General features: G+C 37.2%; 1 protein-coding gene across 1 annotated transcript in view; it reads left to right on the top strand.

Moving 5' to 3' along the window:
* Window positions 1-12,849, top strand: part of SLC44A5 (solute carrier family 44 member 5) — a 151,733-nt gene that overhangs the window by 125,022 nt on the left and 13,862 nt on the right. Inside the window, exons 15-16 of the mRNA XM_021678139.2 lie at window positions 581-843; window positions 1,368-1,462. Of these exons, the coding sequence (XP_021533814.2) occupies window positions 581-843; window positions 1,368-1,462 (358 nt within the window). The remainder of the gene's footprint in view (window positions 1-580; window positions 844-1,367; window positions 1,463-12,849) is intronic.

Raw genomic sequence — 12,849 nt, 5'->3', positions numbered from 1 at the left:
GGTGGATCAGGTGTTAGCAGGAGAGCACTGAAATGATAGGCAGAATAGAGACAAAGCACTATTATTTCCTGAGCCCATGGAAGAAACTGGAATGGTCAACAACAACAGTAATAAATGTGAAATTTTAGTGGGTGCAGAGTGGTGACCATATGATAGAAAATGAAATACTTTACAGTGCTCATTAAGGAATAATATAAAGTGATGGGATAGAAAATAGGAATCACAGAGGCACCTGGGTGGCTCAGTGGATTAAGCATCTGCCTTTGGCTCAGGTCATGATTCCAGGGTCCTAGGATCAAGCCCCTTGTTGGGCTCCCTGCTCAGCAGGGAGTCTGCTTCTCCCTCTCCCCTTCCCCCCCCCCCACTGTGATCATGCTCTCTCTCATGCTCACTCACTCTCAAATCTTAAAAACACAACTATATGTTCAAAAAAAAGAAGAAAAGACTAACTGCAGAAGTTAATGTGAAAAGAGTAGGACATGCAATTGGGGGGTTACACAAGAAGAGAAGGCAGGGAATGTGTTATCTTGGAATGGCATTTCATACTATATTATCTGTATTTTTTTTTTTCTGAGTGCAGATTTTTAATACAACTGAAATTGCCAGAGTTTGCCCTGGGGCTCAATGTAACTTTGCTTTCTATGGTGGAAAGAGCCTATACCATCAGTATGTCCCTACCTTCCAGATGTTCAATCTATTTGTCTTTCTCTGGCTTATAAACTTTGTCATTGCACTGGGTCAGTGTGCCCTTGCTGGTGCCTTTGCTTCTTATTACTGGGCCTTGAAAAAACCTGATGACATCCCACAGTATCCAGTTTTTACTGCATTTGGACGAGCCATACGGTAAGTTCCACATGGAATCCTACATCTGTCTTCCCAGTTATGTTTAGTGTGCTTATAATTCAGTCTTATGCTTATATAATTCAAGTGGCAAAATACAAATGAGGTCAAAGGTATGATTTAAGATTCATGGATGTCCATTGGCTATGTCTGATTTTATAGCCAGTTTTACAATCCCTACCCAGGCCAACATCCTTCTAAAAGCCATGGGTTGCTGAAGACAGGTAGTAGGGGAGGGCACCAAAATAAAAATGAAGAATTAACTTGACTTCTCTCCATTGCTTAGCCCAAACATTGTATTTTATGATGACAGGCTTTTGGTATCATTTTTTGTAGATGAAGGGCAATATAGATGTATATCATATAAAATCCTCTAAGAAGACCTTTATGAACCTGAATAAGAAAGTGTAATAAACTCTTCCCTATTCTTCTTCTGCAGATCCTTTTTACCTATTAAAATTGTTTAGCATCCTTTTAGTTAGTAGTAAAGATATTTTAACTTTGATTCTCATTTTATCTTTGCCCAGATATCACACAGGATCCCTAGCATTTGGATCTTTAATTCTTGCATTAATTCAAATGTTTAAATTAGTCCTAGAATACTTGGACCACCGTCTTAAAGGTAAGACTCCAGAATTCATCTTTTCTCAGACTTCTTGACTTCTGTAAAGAGAATGGATTGGGGCAAGGAGTTAAGGGAAATATGATGACTGCACATTGGACTAGGGTAATGAGGATGGAAGTGGTCAGATTGGGGATATGTTTGGAAGAAAAAGCCAACAGGACTTGCTGAGAGATAGGATATGGGACAGGAGAGGATGGGAGGAGAAGCAGTGGCAAAAAAAAGAGAAAAAGTGTGTGATGCCATTTACTAAGATGTAGAAACTGGGAAAAGCAAATTTCAAAGAAGAGATGAAAAACTGGTTTTGGCATGTTAATATTGAGCAGCATGGTGGAGATGTCAGGCAGTTTTAAGTCTGAAGCTCAGGATAAGTCAGGCTTAAAATATAAATATGGGTGTCATCAGCATAAATCTTTACACATAACACATATAGTTTACAAAGTCTACTTTGCACTTTATTTTATTATTACTTGCCAAAATAGTTTTCAAACAGAAAACTAAGTTGAACATTTTCAGTTACCTGATTTTAAAACTTAATATAAAGCTACAGTAGTCAAAACAGTGTGGTGCTAGCATAAGGACAGACACACAGACCTGGAATAGAATAGAGACCCAAAAATTAACCCTCACATATAAGGCCATTCAATGGGGAAAGGACAGGTTTTTCAACTAACATTACTAGAAAAATGGATATCTACCTACAAAAGAATGAAGTTGGACCCTTACACAATATGCAAAAATTAATTCAAAATGGATCAAAGACTTAAAACCTAAACGAAAAGTAAAACTCTTAGAAGAAAGTGTAGGAGGAAATCTTCATGGATGTTGGATTTGATGAAGAGTTCTTAGCACAGGTAACAAAGGGAAAAAAACCAGAATAAATAGACTTCATAAACACAAAGTTTGTGCATCAAAGAACACTAATAAGAGAGTGAAAAGGCAACCCATAGAATAGGAAAAATATTTGCAAGTCATCTACCTGATAAGCAACTAACATTCAGAACATACTAAGAGCTTCCACAGCGGCAAAAGGGCAGAAGAATAGGGGATGTTGTTTCACCTGATCCCTTGAATTTAGCTGGATGTCTATCAAACCATTCTGAACACCCATGAATTCAGCCTGAGCTGTAAGAAAACATATCTGGAACTCTACAAGTAGAAAAGCAACTGTTTTTTTTGCAAGGTAGGAGGTGCAGGGAGATATTGGAAGATAAAAGGAGAGAGGAGGGAGCCTCCACAAGCCAGCTACCGGAAAGTGATATAGCCCCAGAGGACAAAATCAGAACCCTTAGAAATCTGCTCCAGTGAGAGACATCCCTGTCTACAAGGGGCTCAGGGGATGAAAACGGCAGAATTCTAGATGGGTCATTGTGGTCTCAGGATCCCAGGAGTCACAGAACAGATGGGGGTGTCTGAACTGGTAGAGTGCCCAAGCAGTGGAGTGGGGAAACTGGTTACAGTCAGTGAGCCCAGGAGGGGACTCTCAGCCCAGGTCACCATAAGTTGCGAGCCGAGCTAGTTGGGTGACCACTCTGCCTGAGCACTTTGAAAAGGACTGGAACATGCAGCCATTTGCCATATCCCAGGAGGGGCAAAAAGGGTGCACCCAAGACTGAGCAACAGCTCTTGGGGTGGTGGCCCTGGAAAGGACAGTAGGGTGACACCCAGCATCCCCTGGGAACAGTGGAGCAGGGTATGCACATGAGCCCACAATCACTCTCAGTTCCTGGGCACACAAAGGGCAGTGACACAGGTCCCTTGGACACCCACTAGGAGGATTACAGTGGCATGCACTGCAAGAGACCATGGAGACTGGCACACACAAAAGTGAAGACTATTTGTCCCAGAGGTTTATTGAAGAGGGGAGACTGCGATCTTTCAGCTCTGGGGCTGGGGATCAGGGCATGGCCATTTTTATCCTGATCCTCTAAAGAGGTGCGGAAAGCCTCCAAGGAATAAAAGCCACAGAGAGGATCAACTTACACTAAGCACAGCCCCCTGGCAAGGGGCAGTGCAATTCCAACCAGGCAAAGACCTGAGAAGCAGCAGAGCAATCCCCTCCCTTAGAAGATAATCTGGAAAAACAGGTGCAGAGTAGGTTACCGATCCCACAAGACTGTAAAATTTCAGCACCAGGGGAAAATAGTATATTGAGTTTGAGGTTTATTCTCACAATTTGATTTTCAGTCTGAAATTTTCCATTTTTTTATGTTTTTAAATTGCTTTTTAACTTTTATTTTTTACATATACATTTAATAGGTATATGCTTCATTTTAGCTCTTTTTTTCACTATTCAATTTAATTTTTGTATATAGATAAGTTTTGCTTTCTTTGCAGTTTTGGGAGGTAGTGTCTTCTAACACACAGCAATTATAAAGTTAATAGTCGGGCTAGAAAAAAGCATAAAAGACAGCAGAGAATCTCTAAGTGCAGAAATGAGATCTAATCAGGCCAAACTTAAAAATGCTATAACTGAGATGCAGTCTAAATTGGATGCTCTAACAGCTAGGGTGAATGAGGCAGAAGAGAGAGCAAGGGATCTAGAAGACAGGCTGATAGAAAGGAAGTAAATAGAGGAAAAGAGAGAAAGACAACTCAGAGCCCATGAAGAAAGGCTTTAAGAATTTAATGATGCTCTGACATGAACAAATGTCAGAATTATTGGTGTGCCTGAGAGGGAAGGGGGAAAGGGGGGCAGAAGGTATATTTGAACAAATCATAGCTGAGAACCTCACTAATCTGGGGAAGGAAACAAGCATTCATGTACAAGAGGCAGAGAGGACCCCTCCCCAAATCAATAAAAATAGATCAACACCCTGACATATAATAGTGAAGCTTGCAAATTTTAGAGAAAAAGAGAGAATCCTGAGACCAGCTAGAGACAAAGGGGTTCCTTATCTATAGAGGGAGGAACATCAGATTAACATCAGACCTATCCACAGAAACCTGGCAGGCCAAAAGGGCTGGCATGATATATTCAGGGTACTAAATGAGAAGAACATGCAGCCAAGAATTCTTTTTCCAGCAAGGCTATCACTCAGAATGGAAGGAGAGATAAAGAGTTTCCAGGACAGGCAGAAACTGAAAGAATATGTGACCACCAAGCCAGCTCTGCAAGAAATATTAAGGGGGATCCTGTAAGTGAAGAGGGACCCCAAGAGTAACATAGACCAGAAAGAAACAGAGACTTTACAGGCAATACAATGGCACTCAATTCATATATTTCAATAGTTACCCTGAATGTAAATGGGCTAAATGCCCCAATCAGAAGACACAGGGTATCAGATTGGATCAAAAAGCAAGACCCATATGCTGTCTACAAGAGACTCATTTTAGACCTAAAGACACCTCCAGACTGAAACTGAGGGGGTGGAGAGACATTTACCATGCTAGTGGTCCTTAGAAGAAGGTTGGGGTAGCAATCCTCATATGAGACAAATTAGATTTTAAATCAAAGACTGTAATAAGAAATGAAGAGGGACACTATATCTACCTAAAGGGTCTATCCAACAAGAAGATTTAACAATTGTAAATATTTATGCCCCCAACTTGGGAGCAGCCAATTATATAAACCAATTAATAACCAAAGTAAAGAAACATATTGATAATAATACATTAATAGTAGGGGACTTGCACACCACACTCACAGCAATGGACACATCATCTAAGCAGAAGATCAACAAAAACAAGGGCTTTGAATGACACACTAGACCGGATGGACTTCACAGATATATACAGAACATTCCATCCTAAAACAACAGAATACTCATTCTTCTCAATTGCACTTGGAACTTTCTCTAGAATAGATCATGTACTGGGTCACAAATCAGGTCTCAAATGATACCAAAAGATTGAGATTATTCCCTACATATTTTCTGACCACAGTGCTTTGAAACTTGAACTCAATCACAAGAGGAAATTTGGAAGGAACTCAAACACTTGGAGGTTAAAGGGTATACTGCTAAAGAATCAATGGGTCAACCCAGATTAAAGTAGAACTTAAACAATTCACTGAAACCAATGAAAATGAAAACACATTGGATCAAAACTTATGGGATACTGCAAAGGTGGTCCTAAGAGGGAAGTCTCATTCAAGTCTCTCAAAAAATTAGAAAAATCCCAAATACATAAGCTAACCTTACACCTAAAGGACCTGGAGAAAGAACAGCAAATAAATCCTAAACCAAACAGAAGGGAAATGATAAAGATTAGAGCAGAAAACAACGAAATAGAAACCAGAAGAACAGTAGAACTGATTAACGAAACTAGAAGCTGGTTCTTTGAAAGAATTAGTAAGATCGATAAACCTTTGGCCAGATTTATCTAAAAGAAAAGAGAAAGAATCCAAATTAATAAAATCATGAATGAAAAGGGAGAGATTACGACCAACACCAAGGAAATACAGACAATTATAAGAATGTATTATAAGCAACTATATGCCAACAAATTAGGCAATCTGGAAGAAATGGATGCATTCCTGGAAACTTATACTACCAAAACTGAAACAGGAAGAAATAGAAAATCTGAAAAGACCAATATCCAGCAAGGAAATTGAAGCCTTAATAAAAAATCTCCAACACACAAGAGTCCAGGGCCAATGGCTTCCCAGGAGAATTCTACCAAACATTTAAAGAAGAAATAATACCTATTCTTCTGAAGATGTTTCAAAAAATAGACATGGAAGGAAAACTTCCAAACTCTTTCTATGAGGCCAGCATTACCTTGATCCCAAAACCAGACAAAGACCTTATCAAAAAGGAGAATTACAGACCAATGTCCCTGATGAACATGGATACCAAAATACTCATGAAGATACTATTCCATAGGATCCAACAGTACATTAAAAGGATTATTCAGCACGACCAAGTGGGATTTATTCCTGGGATGCAAGGATAGTTAGATATCCCCAAATCAATCAACATGATACACCATATTAATAAAAAAACCATATGATCCTCTCATTTGATGCAGAAAAGCATTTGACAAAGTATAGCATCCTTTCTTGATTAAAACTCTTCACAGTGTAGGGATAGAGGAAACATACCTCAATATCATAAAAGCCTTATATGAAAAGCCCACAAGGAATATCATTCTCAATGCGGAAAAGTGAGAGCTTTTCCCTTAAGGTCAGGAACACAGCAGGGATGTCCACTATCACCACTGCTATTCAACATAGTACTAGAAGTCCTAGCCTCAGCAATCAGACAACAAAAAGAAATAAAAGGTATCTGAATCGGCAAAGAAGTCAAACTGTCACTCTTCACACATGACATGATACTCTATGTGGAAAACCCAAAAGAACTCATACAGCAATTCAGCAATGTGTCAGGATACAAATCAATGCACAGAAATCAGTTGTATTTCTATACACTAACAATGTGATTGAAGAAAGAGAAATTAAGGAATCAATTACATTTACAGTTGCACCAAAACCCATAAGATACCTAGTAATAAACCTAACCAAAGAGGTAAAGGATCTGTACTCTAAAAACTAAAGAACACTTATGAAAGAAATTGAGGAAGACACAAAGAGTTAGAAAAACATTCCATGCTCATGGATTGGAAGAATAAACATTGTTAAAATGTCTGTGCTGCCCAGAGCAATCTACACATTGAATGCAATCCCTATCAAAATACCATCAACATTTTTCACAGAGCTGGAACAAACAATCCTAGAATTTGTATGGAACCACAAAAGACCCCAAATAGCCAAACCAATCTTGAAAAAGAAAATCAAAGCTGGTGGCATCAGAATGCTGGACTTCAAGCTATATTACAAAGCTGTGATCATCAAGACAGCATGGTACTGGCACAAAAACTGACACCTAGATCATTAGAACAGAGTAGACAGCCCAGAAATGGACCCTTAACTCTATGGTCAACTAATCTTTGACAAGGCAGGAAAGAATATCCAATGGAAAAAAGACAGTCTCTTCAATAAATGGTATTGGGAAAATTGGACAGACACAGAAGAATGAAACTGGACCATTCTCTTATACCATACACAAGATAAACTCAAAATGGATGCAAGACCTAAATTTGAGATAGGAATCCATCAGTATCCTAGAGGAGAACACAGGCAGTAATCTCTTCAGCCTCAACCACAACTTCTTGCTAGACACATCTCCAAAGGCAAGGGAAACAAAGACAAAAATGAACTATTGGGACTTCATCAAGATAAAAAAACTTCTGCACAGCAATGGAAACAGTCAACAGAACTAAAAGGCAACCTACAGAATGGGAGAAGAAATTTGCAAATGACATTAGATAAAGGGCTGGTATCCAAGGTCTATAAAGAACTTATCAAACTCAACACCCAAAAAGCAAATAATCCAGTCAAGAAATGGGCAGAAGACATGAACAAACACTTCTCCAAAGGAGACATACAGATGGTCAGCAGATACATGAGAAGATGCTCCACATCACTTGTCATCAGGGAAGTACAAATCAAAACCATAATGAGGTACCAGCTTACACCAGTTAGAATGGCTAAAATTAACAAGACAGGAAACAACAAATGTTGTCGAGGATGTGGAGAAAGGGGAACCCTCTTACACTTTGGTCAGAATAAAAGTTGGAGCAGCCACTCTGGGAAACAGTATGGAGGTTCCTCAAGAAGTTAAAAATAGAGCTACCCTACAACCTGGTAGTTGCACTACTGAGTATTTACCCCAAAGATACAGATGTAGTGAAAAGAAGGGTACCTGCACCCCAATGTTCATAGCAGCAATGTCCACAATAGCCAAACTGTGGAAGGAACTGTCCTTCAACAGATGAACTGATAAAGAAGATGTGGTTCATACATACAATGGAATATTACTCAGCCATCAGAAAGGATGAATACCTACCATTTACATCAACATGGATAGAACTCCAGGGTATTATGCTGAGTGAGGTGAGTCAGTCAGAGAAAGACAATTATCATATGGTTTCACTCATAGGTGGAATATGAGAAATACTGCAGAAGATCATAGGGGAAGGGAGGGAAAACTGAATGGGAAGAAATCAGGGAGGGAGACAAACCATGAGAGACTCTTTACTCCAGGGAAACAAACTGAGGGTTACAGAAGGGAGGGGGTGTGGGGATGGGGTAACCGGGTGATGGGTATTAAGGAGGGCATGTGTTGTGATGAGCACTAGTGTTATATGCAACTAGTGAATCACTGAACACTACATCAAAAACTAATGATGTACTGTATGTTGGCTAATTGAATTTAAATTAAAAAAAAAGAGCTTCCACAACTCAACAATAAACAATCTGATTCAACATGAACAGAGGATTTTTAAAATTATGTAAATTTTTTCGGCTTTATTGAGGTATAATTGACAAAATTGTAATATATTTAAAGTGTACAATATGTTTTTTGATATACACATATGTTGTGAAAGGAGTCCCACATTCAAGGTAATAAACGTCCATTACCTCACATATTTCTCTTTTCCTTCCTTCCTTCCTTCTATGAGAATGCTTAAGTTCTCCATAAGCAAATTTAAATTATACAATGTAGTATTATCAACTATATTCACTGTTATACACTGGATCGAAAGACCTTATTCATCTTATAACTTAAAATTTATACCTTTTTACCAGCCTCTCCCTATTTCTCCCACCCCCCAGATTGTAGTGACCATCATTCTGCTTTTTCTATGAGTTCAACATTTTAAAAAATTGTACATATAAGTGATATCATGTGTATTTGTCTCTATCTGGCTTATTTCTCTTAGCATCATGCCCTTCAAGTTCATCTGTGTTGTTGCAAAAGCAGTATTTCCTTCTTTTTAAAAGCTGAATAATGTTCCATTGTCTATCTATACCACATTTTCTTTATCCATTGATCCATTGAATGACACGTTTTCATACATTTGATATTGTAAATGATGCTGCAGTGAACATAGGAGTATAAATATCTCTTTGAGATAGTGATTTCATTTTCTTTGGATATATATGCAGAAGTGGAATTTCTGGATCATATGGTAGTTATATTTTTAATTTCTTGAGGAATATCCGTACTGTTTTCCATAGTGGAAGCACCAATTTACATTCCCACCAACAGTATACAAGAGTTCCCTTTTCTCCACATCTTCACCTCCACATCCTTATCTTTTGTTTTTGGATAATAGACATCCTATCCTCTACCTCACTGTGGTTTTGATTTGTATTTCTCTGATGAATAGTAATGTTGATCACCATTTCATGTACTTATTGGCCATCTGTGTGTCTTCTTTGGAAAAATGTCTGTTCGGGTCCTTTACCCATTTTTTTTTTATTGAGTTATTAGTGTTTTTCCTATTGAGTTCTGTGAGTTCCTTGTATATTTTGGATATTAACTCATCATCACATATATGGTTTGCAGATATTTTCTCCCATTGCATAGATTGCCTTTTCATTTTGTTGATGGTTTCCTTTGCAATGCAGAAGCTTTTTAGTTTGATGCAGTCTCACTTGTTTATTTTTGCTTTTGTTGCCCTTGCTTTTGGCATCCAATCCAAACAATCATTGCCAAGACCAATATCAAAGAGCTTGCCTTTATGTTTTCTTCTAGGAGTTTTATGGTTTCAGGTCTCCAATCAAATCTTTAATCCATTTTGAATTGTTTTTTGTGATGTAAGATAAGAGTCCAATTTTATTCTTTTGCATGTGGACATTCAGTTTTCTCAGAACCATTGAATTGAAGAGACTAACCTTTCTCCATTCTATATTCTTAACTTCTTTTTTAAAAATTGACCATATATACTTGGGTGTATTTCTGGGTTCTCTATTCTATTCCATTCATCTGTGTGGCTCTTTCTTTCCCAATGCTATAGTATTTTGATTGCCATGCTTTGTAATATAGTTTGAAATCAGGAAATGTAATGCCTTCAGCTTTATTCTTCTTTCACAATTGCTTTGACTATTCAGAGTCTTTTGTGGTTCCAAATAAATTTTAGGACTGTTTTTTTCTATTTCTGTGAAAAATGCCATTGGAATTTTGATAGGAATTGCATTGATTTTGTAAATTGCTTGGGTATTATGGACAGTTAACAATATTAATTTTTCCAACCTAGGATCATAGGATATACACTTATTTGTCTTTATTTCATCAATGGCTTACAGTTTTCAATGCATAAGGAATTCTCCACCTTAGTTAATTTTGTTTCTAGGTGTTTTCTTATTTTTGATGCAGTTTTAAATGGGATTGTCTTCTTAATTTCTCTTTTCAGTAGTCATTTGTTGAGTTTATGTATTGATTTTCTTTCCTGCAACTTCACTGAATTCATTTATTCTAATAGATTTTTTTTTTTGTGGACTGTAGGGTTTTCTATAAGTAATATCATGTCATCTGAAAGAATTTTACTTCTTCCTTTACAGTTTTAATCCCTTTTATTTCTTTTTCTTGCCTAGTTGTTCTGACTAGGACGTCTAGTATTATGTTGAATAAGAATGGCAAGAGTGGACATCCTTGTCTTATTCCTGATTTTAGAGGAAAAGCTTTCAGCTTTTTACCATTGAGTATCATGTTAGTTGTGGCCTTGTCATATGTGGCTTTTATTATGTTAAGGCATTCTCTAATCAATTTATAGGTATAAACTTTAAGTTATAAGTTATAACTTCAGTTATTTAAGTTATAAGATGAAAGGAGGTTGAATTTTGTCAAGTGAATTTTCTGCATCAACCAAGATGACCACGATTTTGATCCTTCATTTTGTTAATGTGGTACATCACATTTATTGATTTGCATATATTGAACCATCCTTGCATCTCTTGGATGAATCCACTTGATCTTGGTGTATGATCCTTTTACTGTACTGCTGAATTCAGTTTGCTAATATTTTGTTGAGGATTTTTGCATTTATGTTCATTAGAGATATTGGCCTATAATTTTCTCTTTGTGTAGTGTCCTTTTCTTGCTTTGGTTATCAGGGTGATTCTGGCCTTGTAAAATGAATTTGGAAGTGTTTCTCTTCTGTTTTTTAGAAGAGTTTGAGAAGGATTGATATTAATTCTTCTTTAAATGTTTGATAGAATTTACCAGTAAAGCCATCTGGTTGTGGCCTTTTGTTTGTTGGGAAGGTTTTTTTTTTTTTTTTTTTAAGATTTTATTTATTTGGCAGAGAGAGACCCAGCGAGAGAGGGAACACAAGCAGGGGGAGTGGGAGAGGGAGAAGCAGGCTTCCCGCTGAGCAGGGAGCCCGATGCGGGGCTCGATCCCAGGACCGTGGGACTGTGACCTGAGCTGAAGGCAGACACTTAACGACTGAGCCGCCCAGGTGCCCCTGTTGGGAAGTTTTTGATTATTGATTCAAAATCCTTACTAGTAATTGATCTTTACAGATTTTTTATTTCATCATAATTCAGTCTTGGAGGTTGTATGTCTGTAGGAATTTATCCATTTCTTCTAGGTTATCTAATTTGTGTACAATTGTTCATAGTAGTCTCTTATGATCCTTTGTATTTCTGTGGTATTGATTGTAATATCTTCTCTTTCATTTCTGTATTTATTTCTTTGTTCCTTAGTCTAGCTAAAGGTTTGTTAATTTTATCATTTCAAAAAACCAACTATTAGTTCCACTGATGTTTCCTATGGTCTTCTTAATCTCTATTTCATCCATTTCCACTCTGAGATTTGCCATATCTTTCCTTCTACTAATTTTGTGCTTAGTTTGTTCTTCTTTTTCTATTTCCTTAAGATGTAATGTCAGATTGATATCTTTTGTTTTTCTTAATATAGGTGTTCATTGCTATGAACTTCCTTCTTTGAACTACTTTGCTGCATTCCATATGTTGGCATGTTGTATTTCCAGTTTTGTCTCAAGGTACTCTTTGATTTCCTTTTTGATTTCCTCTTTGGCTCATTGGTTGTTCAGTAGCATGTTGTTTTATCTCCACACACTGGTGAATTTTCCAGTTTTCTTCCTGTAATTGATTTCTAGTTTCATACCACTGTAGTTGGAAAAGATGCTTGGTATGATTTCAGTCTTCTTACATTTATTAAGACCTGTTTTGTGATCTAGCATATGATTTATCCTGGAAAATATTCCATATGCACTTGAGAAGAATGTGTATTCTACTGTGTTTGGAAGGACTGTATTGTAAATGTCTAATCTGTCAGGTCAATGTATAATTTAAGTCCAATATTTCCTTTTTGGTCTTCTGTCTGAATGATCTATTGTTGAAAGTGGGGTATTAAAATCCTCTACTATTATTATATTACTGTATATTTCTCCCTTCATATCTGTTTATATTTGTTTTGTATATTTAGGTGTTCCAATGTTGGGTACATAAATATTTATAATTTTTATATTATTTTGATGAATAGACCCCTTTATCACAGTATAATGACTTTTGTGTTACAGTTTTTGGCTTAAAGTCTATCTTGTCTGATATAACTATAACTCTTCCTACTTTG

The sequence above is a fragment of the Neomonachus schauinslandi genome, chromosome 4 (genome assembly GCF_002201575.2).
Source record: "Neomonachus schauinslandi chromosome 4, ASM220157v2, whole genome shotgun sequence".
NCBI lineage: Eukaryota > Metazoa > Chordata > Mammalia > Carnivora > Phocidae > Neomonachus > Neomonachus schauinslandi.
Note: the sequence above shows the minus strand (reverse complement) of the source record. Positions and strands in the feature narration are given on the sequence as shown.